Source organism: Cetorhinus maximus, chromosome 8 (assembly GCF_964194155.1).
Source record: "Cetorhinus maximus chromosome 8, sCetMax3.hap1.1, whole genome shotgun sequence".
NCBI classification, from domain to species: Eukaryota; Metazoa; Chordata; class Chondrichthyes; order Lamniformes; family Cetorhinidae; genus Cetorhinus; species Cetorhinus maximus.
In genome coordinates, this window is record NC_135886.1 from 102647494 (window position 1) to 102661599 (window position 14106).

The window sequence follows — 14106 nt, forward strand, 5'->3', positions numbered from 1 at the left end:
ATAATTTCCAATAACATTATAGACATTAATCTCTCTTCATAACAGGGATGATTTGATTGAAGTATACAAGATCCTGAATGGATGTTAAAAAGATATTTCCTCTTGTGAGTAAGTCCAAAACTAGGAAGCACTGTTTTAAAATTAAGGGGTCACCCTTTCAGGACAGGGATGAGGAGAATTTTTTTCTCTCAGAGGGTTGTGCGGCTTTGGAGCTCTCTGCCTCAGAAGGTGGTGGAGGCAGGGTCATTGAATATTTAAGGCAGAGGTAAATTGATTCCCTAGCTTAAGAAGAATTTCAGGTTATCGGGGTTAGATAGGAAATGTGGAAATCGAATCACAAGATGATCAACCATGATCTTATTGAATGAGAGCCTCGAGAGGCTGAATGGTCTATTCCTGTTCCCATTTCTTATGTTCTAAATCTTAATCTGAATGGGTGAAATTCAACTTTTAAGTATTGCAAAGATTCTGAGCAGGATCAGTTTACATGCTGACAGAGGAGATGGGCTGACTGGAATCATACAAGGATGAAGTCAAAATATCGTCTCAACAGAACTTGTTCTATGATCCCTTCCTCTCTACGACCCCATGCCTTCCCCTACCGACCCCTCACCTGCACAAGACAGGCAGAGGTGACATTCCTTATCCCAATTCTTGAGAGCTGGTTGTCTGTAGATAATCCCTTCTGCAGGTATCACTGTAGAGAAACACTAACATTTAAATTAATCAGAAACTGATTCAGTATACACACTGGGAAGGAATCTGCCATTAGAACTGTGGGAATGTATATGGCACAGATTTTTAAACTGGGATCCCTCGATCCTTACTGGCTCACGTGTTTTCTTTTGCACTTTCTAAACTCAGACGGTCTCTTTTGGAAGAACATTTGCAGGTGATCCCACATAACTATTTCGGAATTGCTCTATGGGAAGGAGATGCCCTGAAGTCATTTCGGGTGATATTCCAAGCTTGAACCACTACGCAACCTATTTATAAGTATCGAGGAAAAAAACTGAAGGGTTTTTATAAGGCAGAACGCTCTCAGATTCCACAAACTTGAAAGTTTTATAACTGAAGTTAATAAACCCCATTTGCTAGCAAACCTATACAAAGGCGCTCAACAAAACAATGGATGACAGAAGGGATTCAGAGAACACAGGAATATAATTTACACAACCCAAGTGAAATACAGTTTGGTTCATGTTTACCGATAGTTTTTTTACTATTAAAAAATGCACCACTACTATTCCACCACAGAAAGCCTGATAAAAATGAGGTAAACTACGATGCAAACTTGATGAATACATCTCAATGTTGTCCTGGGATCGCATTCTTTTGGTTTAGTTTCACAGGCTGACAAGAGTAACAGTAGACTACGATCCAAAAATCTGGGACATGTACATAACATTATAGCATCTGCATGCACTCAATCAAGTGATTCTTTCCTCATTTGAAAGTTTTTTTTTGCCACTGCCAACATTGGGCTGGAGTTCCTGATCCATGCCATCTGCTTCGCAGTGAAAAAGCAAATAGAAAAGATTAATTTTGAACAAGCAAATTTGGGGAAGGACTGAGAAACCTTTGGCCTCTGGGATACTGTGATCTTTGACGTGTGCTCTTGGATAGTCATCAAGAGGAAGAAAAAACTCAGATTCTGTTAAAGATTTCTGATTGATCAGGTTGAGGAATATCAGCTAGCTTGGTTTGCTGGTTTTATTATTAATTAGTATACATGTGCTTTTCTCCATTGAGCAATGCTTCAGCAGCGGGGGAAGGGGAGACTTATGATGTGCAGTCATCAGAAAGAATAGATTTGTATCGCTCAGAAACTTCTCAAAGCCCTTCACACACAATTAGTTACTCTGAAATACAGTCAGTTATGTAGATAAATGCAACAACTATTTTTCACATAGCTATAAGAATAACAAATTCATGAGTATGATGCATTTTTGGGGGAAATAAAGTTGATAAGGACACTCAAAGAACTCCCCACTCATCTTCCATGTCTTTTAATGTAAACCTGAGCCACCTCAGCAGTTTAACATCTCATCCAAAGGATAGCACTTCTGACAATGGAGCTCATTGTTCAATTAAGAATTGAAGTTCCAGTCTTGATTGTTCAGGTCCTGGGTTATGGGTTGAACCAACCAACTTCTGACTCAGAAGTGAAACTATCACCAACTGAGCCAAAATAACAAATAACTGGCACTTGATACTGTTTGTTTAAGCTGATTTTCTCCTCAGACTGTTATTTCTAACACTGTATTAAAAATAACAAAAATACAGAGACACGCTTCCTATGCCAACTGCATAATATGGTACAGCACAAAATACGATTGATACCTTATAATTCAGTTCCTTTCACTGTATAAGAATCAGAGACCTGTGTGATATTTCCGGTTTCCCTTTATCAGCATATACCTTATCTATGAGGTCACATATGACAGACAAAACCCTCGCATCTCCCATCAAACCTGGATCATAAGGGACCACAATTCTTGTTATTTAACATTCCATGGATACTGTCAAATAGTTCATTCCTGGCAACAGTAATGTTATAATAAGCTCAATCATGTCCCAATTTCCAGCTGAGTCTGAACTTTTGTTACAAATCATAAAACATCAGCAGCCAGATATCACCAGCTATTTAATATTGCTGTTGAAATAAATCCGTTATTAAAGTGCACTGGGGCTGTCACTAATATGATTTTGGCCTCGCCTGGCCAGAAATTTCTAAAATATAAATTAAAAATCTGCTTTCCAGCTTATTTCTGTGCCTTATGATATTTAAGTTAAAGCTTTCACATTCAAAGAACATATAAGAACCCAAGCCATAATCCCAATCCACTTCACAAAAATAAAATCTAGGATGACATTCCAGTGTAATACTGAGGGAGTGCTGCATTGTTGGCGGTGCGCAGTTTTGGATGGGATATTAAACCAAAGATCCACCTGCCCTCTTAGGCGGAAGAAAAGCAGGGGAGTTATCAGTGCCCTGGCCAATATTTACCCTCAACCATCACCAAAAAACAGGTTACCTGGTCATTATCTCACTTCTATATAAGGAACTTTGCTGTGTGCAGTCGATGGCGCATTTTCTACATTACAACAATGACAATACTACACAAGTACTTCGTTGGCTGCAAAGTGATTTGGGAAGTCCTGAAATCATGGTCATGAATAGTAATATATAAATAAGTCCATCTTTCATTATTATTGCTCCATTTGACTATGAACTAGGAAGTGGTGACAGCCTTGGGCCTCAGTGTGATATGAAAATAATGACGATAGTTTTTAAGAGTAGGACAGGAATAACGCTGCAACTAACTACTGATGCAAACCTATTGTAGTCACTCAGCTACTTTACACTCAGTCGGACAAAATAGATTTCCCTTTGCTACAAAACTAAATTTAATTACAACCTGATAACTCACAGCTGAAAGCAGCAACATCTGGTGCCAAGTTGATCTGTGCATTCTGAAGGAAATTTGTCAAGGTGATAGCTTGTCACGCTCAGAGGCAAGAAGTTGCTCATACAAACACTGAAATGTCCTTCATACAGTTAATTGCTGTTAAAACTGAAGAAAGTTACATTTCAGAAAAATTAAACTGCATTTATTTCCTGGGGACAGTAGCATTGTGGTAACATTACTGGACCAGCAATCCAGAGGCCCGGGCTAATGCTCCAAAGACAAATTCAAATCCCACCATGATAGCTAATGGAATTTAAATTCAATTAATTGATAAATCTGAAATTTAAAAAAAGTCTCAGTAATGATGACCATGAAACTACCAGAGTGTCTTTAAAACCCATCTGGTTCACTAATGTCCTTTAGGGAAGGAAATCTGCCATCCTTATCTGGTCTGGCCTACATGACTCCACACCCACAGCAATATGGTTGACTCTTAACTGCCCTCTGAAATGGGCTAGCAAGCTACTCAGAAGGTAGCTTACCACCTTCTCAAAGGAAATTAGGGATGGGCAACAAATGTTGGTCTTGCCAGTGATGCTCACATCCCATGAAATAATTTTTTTAAATCTAACTTAGAGTTGAACCCAAGACTTCTCAATAACTGGAAGTAAAAATGTCCATTCTTGTCTGATTACACTTTGGGATGTTTGCTATGTTAAAAGCTCTGTAAATGCAAATGTTGTTACATAGGATATTATTCTGCCACCATCATGTAGCTGTACATAAAGTGACTTGCCTGTAAGGTCAAAACGTGCAGATGACACACTTTGTTACAGCCACAAATTCGTTTTTTTCCAGCCAGACCCTGAACCTTACAAACATGTTCAAATTTGCAAAGCTACCTGACCAACAGGTGCAAAACAATCTTAAAAGTCTGGAAAAGGCAGTCATGTCCGACTGCTGCCAACATTCTAATTCACCAACATAACAGGCTGCACTGCAAAAGCAAAACTGAGTCATTGGCTGTGAAACTCTAACTTCCTGGGGACATGCAGGGTGCTACATTATTACAAACACTTTTCTTAATTAACTGCAAGAGGTTTGATCGAGAATTGGCCTCAAACTGACTTCCTGATCCCCTAAATACAGCAACAAAACCTCTTGACCTTACAGGCAAGTCACTTTATGTACAGCTACATGATGGTGGCAGAATATATCCTATGTAACAATATTTGCATTTACAGAACTTTTAACATAGCAAACATCCCAAAGTGTAATCAGGCAAGAATGGGCATCACACCAAAGAAGTTGCCAAGAAAGTTGAAGTGGGTTTTTCAGGAAGGTCCTAATAAAGAAGGTGGAAATTCCTGTACAGAAGTTTAGGAAAGGGGTGTAGGACCAAGCGTGCCATATCAGACTGGCCAGCATGTGCCTCAATGGGACTTTTGGGGAATGTCGAGAAGGAACAGGAGGCTGCTGAGCTTATCCAAGAGAGATTTAAGCCTGGGACAACAGCAGGAAAATAAGGCGGCAAAGGAGTAGTGACAGGTTGTAGAAGGGATTGAAGAGCAAAGAACTCAAAATGAGAAATGACAGAACGGGAAGCAAGAAATGGAGCATGACAAAAAAGAGAGACAGCAGTAATGGATTTGGATCCAAGAGCTGTCTAATATGCATGGAAATTTAAATAGAGGGAACGCAGTTATATAGGAATAGCAGAGATTATGATATCCCAGTTGTAAACAGAGGGGAGATAGTACAAACGATACCAAAGTTGTCCTGCAGCTACCGGAGGTTGGCTTATTGACAAGTTGGGGTCAACTTGAAGCATCAACAAACCAGTATCCAGGTTCGCAGATAGTTTTAGACAGAGTGAATTCGAAGCTGTTCTGGGGCAGAATGTCAGTGGTCAGAGGTTGCCCAGTGGAAACAAAAGGGCCAAGAAGTGAAGGGTCAACCACAAACCAACAGAGGTTGAACCATAGGCTCTAGCAGAAGTGTGCAGTGGCCTCAGGTGCTGGCAATAACTGGGTCTCCAAGCACTTTGCATTTATGGGCTGCATTAGTCATAAAATGGAGTCTCAGGGGCTGCATATAAAGTTTTAATCCATGTTACCATGAATTTTCATATATCGCAAGTTGCTGACATGAAGAAATCTTAGTATTCTGGCTTAGGCAAGGACACCAACAGCCCTGCATGCCCACATAATTGGACAGAACAAAACTTCGCAGGTACAACTAAGTTGCTGAAATTTCAAGGGCCAGGTTTCTAGTGGTCTTTATTGAGATATCTCTGAAATAAATCAGAACAGTACACCCTAGCTTGCAACAGCAATGCCACAGAAAACCCACTAGCATGCACACATCAGTGACAAATAGTCTAGAACCCTGGAATAACCAGTAAATTCCACACTAAGGAAGCCCCTAATTCATATGTCAGCTTTATTGGGTAAACAGCTTTAACAGGTAAATAGGTTTTCCTCATTCATAAGATAAACTAGGTATTCACTACTCTCAATTACAATTTATTATATTTATACAATGGTATTTAGATAACAAACTTATACATAGACTGATGAAACACTGCAGCACTCACGTGTCCTTAATTGTCCCTTCTTTTGTGCCAAAACTGAAAATCAAGCCCAGTGTAAAACAAATTCTACCATCCAAAAATGGCATACAAAGCTCAACAAATCTTGTTGATACATGAATACAGAAAAATGTATTCAGACCACGTATTGTTTGGCATCAAATGTAAAATATCTCCAGCTATAATTTTAAAGCACACTTCTAGACCTTAAACAACGCAGGCAGTCCTTTGTTACATCACCCACACACTTCAGCGATCCTGCGTCAGACTTCCTTACTGCACTCAGCAATATCAATTGCCAGATCCTCCAATACATCAGCCTTCACTCCTCCACAAAAAAGCAAAACAATAGAACCATGTTTGGTTCCGGCATTACACAAAATTTAGCATATTCCAAAAAAAACGTCACAAAACACCAGCTGGAAAACAGTATATAGCGCAAACAAAAGGGAAAGCATGCTATTTATTATACTTGTAGAAAACAATTAACATCAGTCACGAGTTAGTTTTGCTTCACTGAACTAAATTAATCCATTACACCTGAACCCCCCACTCTCAACAAAACATACCGATTTATTCGTTAGCTAATTGTTCAACCATTGTGTGGAACGATGGCAATAAGAGGGAAGAACACAAACTGGTTAATTTACAGGCTTCAAGTCCAAGTTTCTTAAATGTGTTGCAAACAAACTCGTGCATAATATTCAGAACCCATGTCACCACAGAACTACTTGTTTTATGCAGATTACAGCACTGAAGGAGGCTATTTGTATCACACTGTCTGGCAGGCTCTTTGCATGAATAATCCAAACTAATCCCACTACACTGATATCTTCATATCTTGTATCTTTCCCTATTTCAAATATGTAAGTATTCTTCCTTCCAACTTACAATGGTCTCTACTCAGCCACTCCCTATGGCAAAGCATTCCATGCTCACACCCTGCATAAGGAATTGCCACTTCGATTCAATTGCTCCATCGCCAATGCTCCAACCAAAGGAAATAGGCCTAGATCCAGTGGAGATCATCCCAGTATTCTTAATTATTGCTTCCTATCCCTGGCACGAGTGAATCTACACTGTTCTCTCTGGCTTTAAAGCATTGTATGTAACTAAAAAAGTTACTAACTGGGGAAGCCTATTAAAATTCATCTGTGACAAGCTTAACTGCACAGAGATTCCTCTCAAAAGCCCTATGTTAGTAGGGCCAGAAGTACCAGAAATTATCCCAAATCCAAGTTATTTCATTGTCAAGGTAAAAAATGCAAGCAATGGATAACAGAGCATTTTCTGACCCATTTGGAAATTAATGCCAGCCAAAGGCTGTTCAGATTAGGTTTATGGTGGACCACATGCAAACTGCACTCTATCTCTGCTCCAAAACAGGCCACGACCCTCATTTTACCACAACACACAATTACATCCATCTTGAATGTCAGAGTCAGACTATTATTTTGTGAAGTTTTGTGCTGTGAACTCATGGCCACTCAAAAATGGCCGAGAACATCCATGAAAAGCTTCACATCAATCCTTCTATGGCACTGCCTTCTGATTAATACACAGCAACGGGCTGTTTCTACATACAAGAGTACATAGCACAGCACTAATAAATATGGCCAGTGTTTGCTCTAATATACGCAGCGCACACCTTTATGTTACAATTGGTTTGTTGGGGCTGCTGTCAATCATAATACTTGAAATCATCCAGAGAGAAATTATGCCACCATGCTACATTGCCCTCTGCAATTTTGATAGGTGAACAAAAGGTGAGTGCTATTTTCAAACACTGAAGTTTAAATTAATATATACACTAGGATAAACATTGCAGGAGCATGTCAGAAAAAGAAAGCTTGCATTATATCTTAATTACAAATTCATGGCATGTTGCCGATGCCTCAACTGTTACTAGATGTACTAAGACTTAAAACTTGATGTCCCCACATAGGCCTCAGGTCCTGGCACCCCTTCCCCTTCTAAAAATCTAGGGCACTGGAAGCCAAAGTCGAGAAAATAAACACCAATTACACTAGCCTCTGAAATGCAGCATGATGACAGCCCGGATCATGATTCTTGCCACCAGCTGTCGTGTTTTATGTTAAAAAGTAACACTTCAATTGAAATTTATCCTTTTTAATTATATCAGAAGTATTTTCCTGGCTATTGCTCACGGATAAAACTGTCACCAATCTTAACATGAAGTATTCTCTAAATATTTCAAAAGACTGGATTTCTCCTTTAAGGGACCCACCCCCCACCACCCCAAATTTTTGGCATTACGTACTTTAAGAAATATTAACTTTTATTGAGCCCAAACTTCAGCTCAAAAATGAGCTAAACATAATATAGTACCTACACATTAATCTAGTGCTTAATAGCTTGCTATTTTTTTCCTATTTTGAACACAAACCATGAATCAAAATCGGCTTAATAAACGTGTATTCAGAAATCATGAGAGAATTTCAGTGACGTTGTTATTACGGATTAATGAAATTTGAACTGATGTGAAATTTTCCTCTTGCTTTTTCATTTCTTTGACTCTTTTTTCATAATGGATTTTTTTGAACATTATTTTACCCCCCTATCAGAACTTCCTGCAATTATCAACCCTTTGCCAAAGCTGCTCTCGGTCACTTGAAGCACAAACAACTCAGTTATGACTCTCTCTAGTGCTCACTTCCCCAGCCATGATGAGGCAGTTGTCTTCAACTGAGCACCTCTAGATCATTAGCACCAAGCTCAGAAATTTTTTTTACTCATACTTTCTTCTATTATATTTTCTATCTCCCTTACAACCAGATGAGCAAGTTCAGTTAGTGGATTTGGATGGGGGAAAAACAAAATCTGTTGGGGGCCGGGGAGGGGAGGGAGGCTGTGCATTGCTGCAAACAAGGCAACAAAAGAACTAGAAAGAAAGAAAATGAAGGAAAAAAGAAATCAGGTGTTGTGAAAAATGGAAAACCAGAATGTTGATGTTACCAACTCTGACAGCCTGGGAAACAATGCCCAGTGGGAAACAAATTAAAATTTCAACACTGAAGCTACACAGACCTGTGGGACCCAACATATTGGCAGCGAATGACATTTACGTAAATGGTCAATACAGTACTGGTAGTGGGAACACTAGGTCTCTGCAATGAACAAAGCAGAGTGGCAGGTAATCGAAATTTCACATTGCCATGGAAAGCTAGCGCAGACATTTGAACATCCATGAGCCACAGCCTGACAGCTTCAAGTATTTACGATTTGTATTATGAAGAGATAGCAAGTCAAGGCTGGATAACTTGTTTTTCAAAACACATTGTAATAAGACATGCTCTGTGGTTTCCCACTATATTAACGACAATTTAAAAGTAGCTGATGCTTGTTCAGTAGCTCAATTTAAAGTTTAGATTCAAATTTTGCAGGTTATAAAAATACTTATCAATTCAAAGCTTCCCCTCTGTAGCAGTGCCCACCTCCTGCTACTACACCTGCTCCTATTTCTTGTGTCCTTGTGTGTTGAGCTCATTTGTTGCTGAAACCCTTTGTCATGCCTTTTTTTCACGTGAAGCTTTATTATTCCAGCGCTCTGCTAGCAGGCCTTCCATCTTACATTCCCCTCCATAAAGTTGAACTCACCCAAAACTCTACTGTCTGTATCGTAACACGCACCACGTCCCATTCATCCATCATCCCCATGCTCTCTGGACCACATTGGCTCCCTGTCCAGTCCAGTCCTTGTCCTCAAATCCTCCTATGGCCTTGGCCCTTCCTACATGTGATCTCCTCCAGCACCAGAATCTACTGAGATCCCTATGCTCATCCATTCTGGCCTCTTACACATTCCCAATTCTCGTCAATCCACCATTGGTGGCCTTGCTTTCAGTTGCAGAGTCCCCAAGCTCTCCCCTCTTCTCCTTTATGACACTTCTTAAAACTTACTTTGTCCTGGTCCTAAAATCTCTATGTGGCTCAGTGTCAATCTTGTTTGAAAATGGCTCTTGTGAAGCGCCTTGGAACATTTTACTACATTAAAAGCCATTATATGAATGCAAGCTGTTGCTGAACCTAAGTGGTAACCTTATTCTATCTCAAGTGAAATGCCAATATCTGTATAATATTGCTAATTATATACAGAATTACAGAACATTAATAACCACATTAAGGTCAAATAAAATACAGCACAGAGAGTAGCAAAACATTTAAACAGGACACGTTTTTAAATTGTTTAGGTAACTCCTTCATATGGAAGCACAAACAGGTATATTCAAAGGGTAGCCCAAGGCAGGCCAGGGGGAGGGGGGTAACAGAAAAAAAAATACTAACTGTGCAAATTGCCAGTCTACAGCTGCAAAGCAAGATTTACTTTGTGTTGTGTGTGTGTGTGTGTATGTGGGTGGGGGGTTGGAAGGCATAAAGAAAGAAATATTAATCACGCTTGCTGTCTTCCTGTTACCATATGCTCTTCCATTATGCAGAATGCCCAGCTCTCAAAACCCTGATGCGCACTCTGATAAGGTAGCATAAGGTTTGCTTCATAGGGAAGATCTCTGCTACTCTCCCTCTACCACCCCCAATTTACTCTCTTCAGGAAGCGTGAGCACACACTTCTAAGGCACTCCATGCAACAGCCTCAGAATCTGTAAAACTCATGAAAAACCAAATCCCAACAAATGAGAGGCAAGGTTTTCATGGCCAAACTTAGTGGATTGACAAAATAGCAAACCAATCATTTTAAATCTTTGTTCCTTCAGTTTCACAACAAAACCTGCTTTCTACTCAAAATACTGAAATTGATTTGGGACAGCACGTGTGGTGCAGAGCAGCAGGATGTGGGTTTGCCCACATGATTCTTACCATACTGAGACACCAGTCTGCCAAGTGTAGGCGAATTCTGAAGCTTCTCAGCCTCAAAATTAGAATTCTTCAGCCTCAAAATGTCTGAGGAAACTGCCATAGTGATACTTAACAATGACCCCAAAACAATGCTTTGTAATGCTGAATGACATAAGTGCAATAGTTCAGAGCTAATTTAGAATATCAGGAAGTACTTATACACACAGACTGATGAACTCCTGGAATGGGTTAACAAAGAGTGTGATCAAGGCTCATTAGCAAACAACTAGGCAGTAATGGAAAGACAACAGAGATGTCATTCTGGACAAATGACATGAAACATGTGAAGGGAACCTCTCCACTGAAAATCATTTCACAAAACAACAGAAAAAAATCAGCGGAAAAAGTCTATTTGTCCATAGATCTGCTTGCAGTCAGCTCAAGGGCAGCAAAGGATTAGGAAATGGCTCTTTGTCTATAAGCTCAGCAATGAAATAGGATAGGTCTTTAAACCAAAATAATCCTATAAATCACCCAGTTTATTAATACGAGAGGAATCCTCTGAATTACAGCCTTCAACTCCCTGTTCAATATGTAAGAAAACAGCAGCAATTTAAAAACATTTGTTTCCAAATTTTGTTAAGCAGCAAACACACAAACATGGAACAGAGATGATGTGACTTGATTAAATAGTAACAGACCTACGAAACCTGAAACTTAATGCTTGGCACTGAATGACGTATGAAGTCTTTTCTCCCCTGGCAAGAGTGATGGGAAACAAACTGTTTTGAAAAGCCCAGTGTCCAACAGCAGGGTAGCTTGGTAATGCAGTGGTGAGTGACAGGTCTCACAGTTAGAGGAGACCACCGACAATGTGGTACGAAGAGTTAGCCAGCCCCTCCTGTCTGTTCCGAGTCAACACCGCAGAGACAGTGAATAGGCCATTAGTTGAGAAAGGGAACCAAGGGCAATTAATTCAAGCAATGTAAGTTGATCACTGGCACCAAGGCACCAAGATCAACAGAGCAACAATCACTTGGCACAGATAGGGGATGGGCACCAACTTGGGGTGGGGTTTGTGAATGGAGACTCAGGGCAAGTGTGACAAGGGGGCTGGCACAGACTCGAGTCTGGACGGGGTAACAAAGGGATGGGCACATACACTGGGGGCATAAATTGGGGTGCGCACAGGCTATGGAGAGGGTAACTGAGGGGTGGACACATAATCTGGGGGGATAGGCACAGACACAGTAGATGGCTAGGGGGTGAACACAAACTCTGAGGGGTGGAGGGGGGGGGATGCTGTGAGACTCCAGCAGTCCATGCCACAGGCGACGGCCCCTCACCCTCCCGCCGACCCCTCGACCCCCTCCGCCGCTCCTACCTCACTCACACTCGACACTTCCATTTTTTGCCAGGATTCCTCCAGTTGTACAAACGGCATCCTAGTCCCGCCACCAGACACGGCCGCTGCTCATGGTGCTGCGGGCTGGTGGGCGGGCCAGCGGGCGGAGGAGAGCGACTGGTAACCGGCCGAGACACAGTAACAGATTCCGTGACCGCTACCCTTCCCCACCATCTCCCACCCCCCCCCCGCAACGCCTCCGCCCACAACAACATGGACGACAACAGCCAATCATCCGGCGTCGCACACTGACGTCAGCGCGCTACCGACACCCGCCCCCGTCAAACGAGGCGCGCGCTCCCGGATCGGTCCCGGTGTACGAGCCCATTCACCAGACAGATTGAGGATTAATGCTCCTCTCTCCATTTATCCTCTATGGGGATTAATGCTCCTCGCTCCATTTAGCCTCCATGGGGATTAATGCTCCTCACCCCATTTATCTCCTGTGTGGATTAATGCTCCTCGCTCCATTTATCCTCCATGGGGATTGATGCACCTCACCCCATTTATCTCCTGTGTGGATTAAAGCACCTCACTCCATTTATCCTCCATGGGGATTAATGCACCTCACCCCATTAATCTCCTGTGTGGATTAATGCACCTCAGTCCATTTATCTCCTGTGTGGATTAATGCTCCTCGCTCTATTTATCCTCCATGGGGATTAATGCTCCTCGCTCCATTTATCTCCTGTGGGGTTTAAAACTCCTCACTCCATTTATCCTCCATGGGGATTAATGCTCCTCACTTCATTTATCTCTTGTGGGGTTTAAAGCTCCACGCCACTCAATTTATCTCCTGTGTGGATTAATCCACCTCACTCCATTTGTCCTCCATGAGGATTAATGCTCCCTCACTCCATTTATCCCCCATGGGGATTAATGCTCCTCACTCCAATTTTTGGGGATTAATGCTCCTCACTCCAATTTTCCCCTTTGGGGTTTAAAGCTCCTCACTCCCCTGTGGGGTTTAAAGCTCCTCACTCCATTTATCTCCTGTGTGGATCAATGCTCCTCGCTCCATTTATCCTTCATGGGGATTAATGCTCCTCGCTCCATTTACCTCCTGTGTGGATTAATGCTCCTCACTCCATTTATCTCCTGTGTGGATTAATGCTCCTCGCTCCATTTATTCTCTATGTGAATTAATGCTCCTCATTCAATTTATCCTTCATGGGGTTTAATGTGCCTCACTCCATTTATCACCTGTGGGAATTAATGTTGCTCTGTTTTATTACCAGTGTAGTATTATGTTCATCAGCAACTGTATACTGGTTGGGCATTTCACGGCTGTGTGATAACAAGAACATTTTCAGATTGTTTTCCCCGTGTCAGCAACTGTTTTCTTTCTGCTTTTCATATATCAAGCTCACCAACAGATATTGCTATCATATGACTAGGTCAGCAACAATGTTTATTAAATATATTGGCTTAATTTAATTGTATATTAAGTAATCACACCAACAATTACAGTCCAGTAACTAACTGGGACATCCCCAGTGTTTTACATCTGTAAATGCTTTCAGCAGATATTATTCAAACTCGATCCAAAGAAAGCAAATTTTACAGCTGAGGGTTTTTCACGGTTCAAATGAATACAATGCAAAACTTTTACCTGACCATATTTTCCTGAATATCTGGTGATAACATTATTTGAGTTGAATGACCTGTTCCTGTGCTGTAGATACTAAATCGAGGGAACAGATTCAGGACACAGGCACCAACTTGCCAGTTTTTATACTCCACATGGACCTCCACCCACTCTAATTACCTCTTTCCTCCCTGCTCCTGAATCCCTGTATTCCCTACTCCCTCAAACATGCATCAGCCTTGCTTTAGCTGCAACAAAGCCATCTGCATTGTAATGGCAGTGGATCACAGATCCG

General features: G+C 41.2%; 1 protein-coding gene across 4 annotated transcripts in view; it reads right to left on the reverse strand.

The window, feature by feature from the left end:
- LOC144683844 (ribosomal protein S6 kinase alpha-6) overlaps positions 1-12433 on the reverse strand; it is a 158957-nt gene extending 146524 nt beyond the window's left edge. For 2 of the 4 annotated variants that reach the window (XM_078547339.1, XM_078547338.1), the window contains exon 1: positions 12203-12433. In XM_078547339.1, the coding sequence (XP_078403465.1) occupies positions 12203-12262 (60 nt within the window). In that variant the 5' untranslated portion in view covers positions 12263-12433. The remainder of the gene's footprint in view (positions 1-12202) is intronic. The other 2 variants (XM_078547341.1, XM_078547340.1) reach the window with 2 other exon arrangements.
- Positions 12434-14106: the final 1673 nt, after the last annotated feature.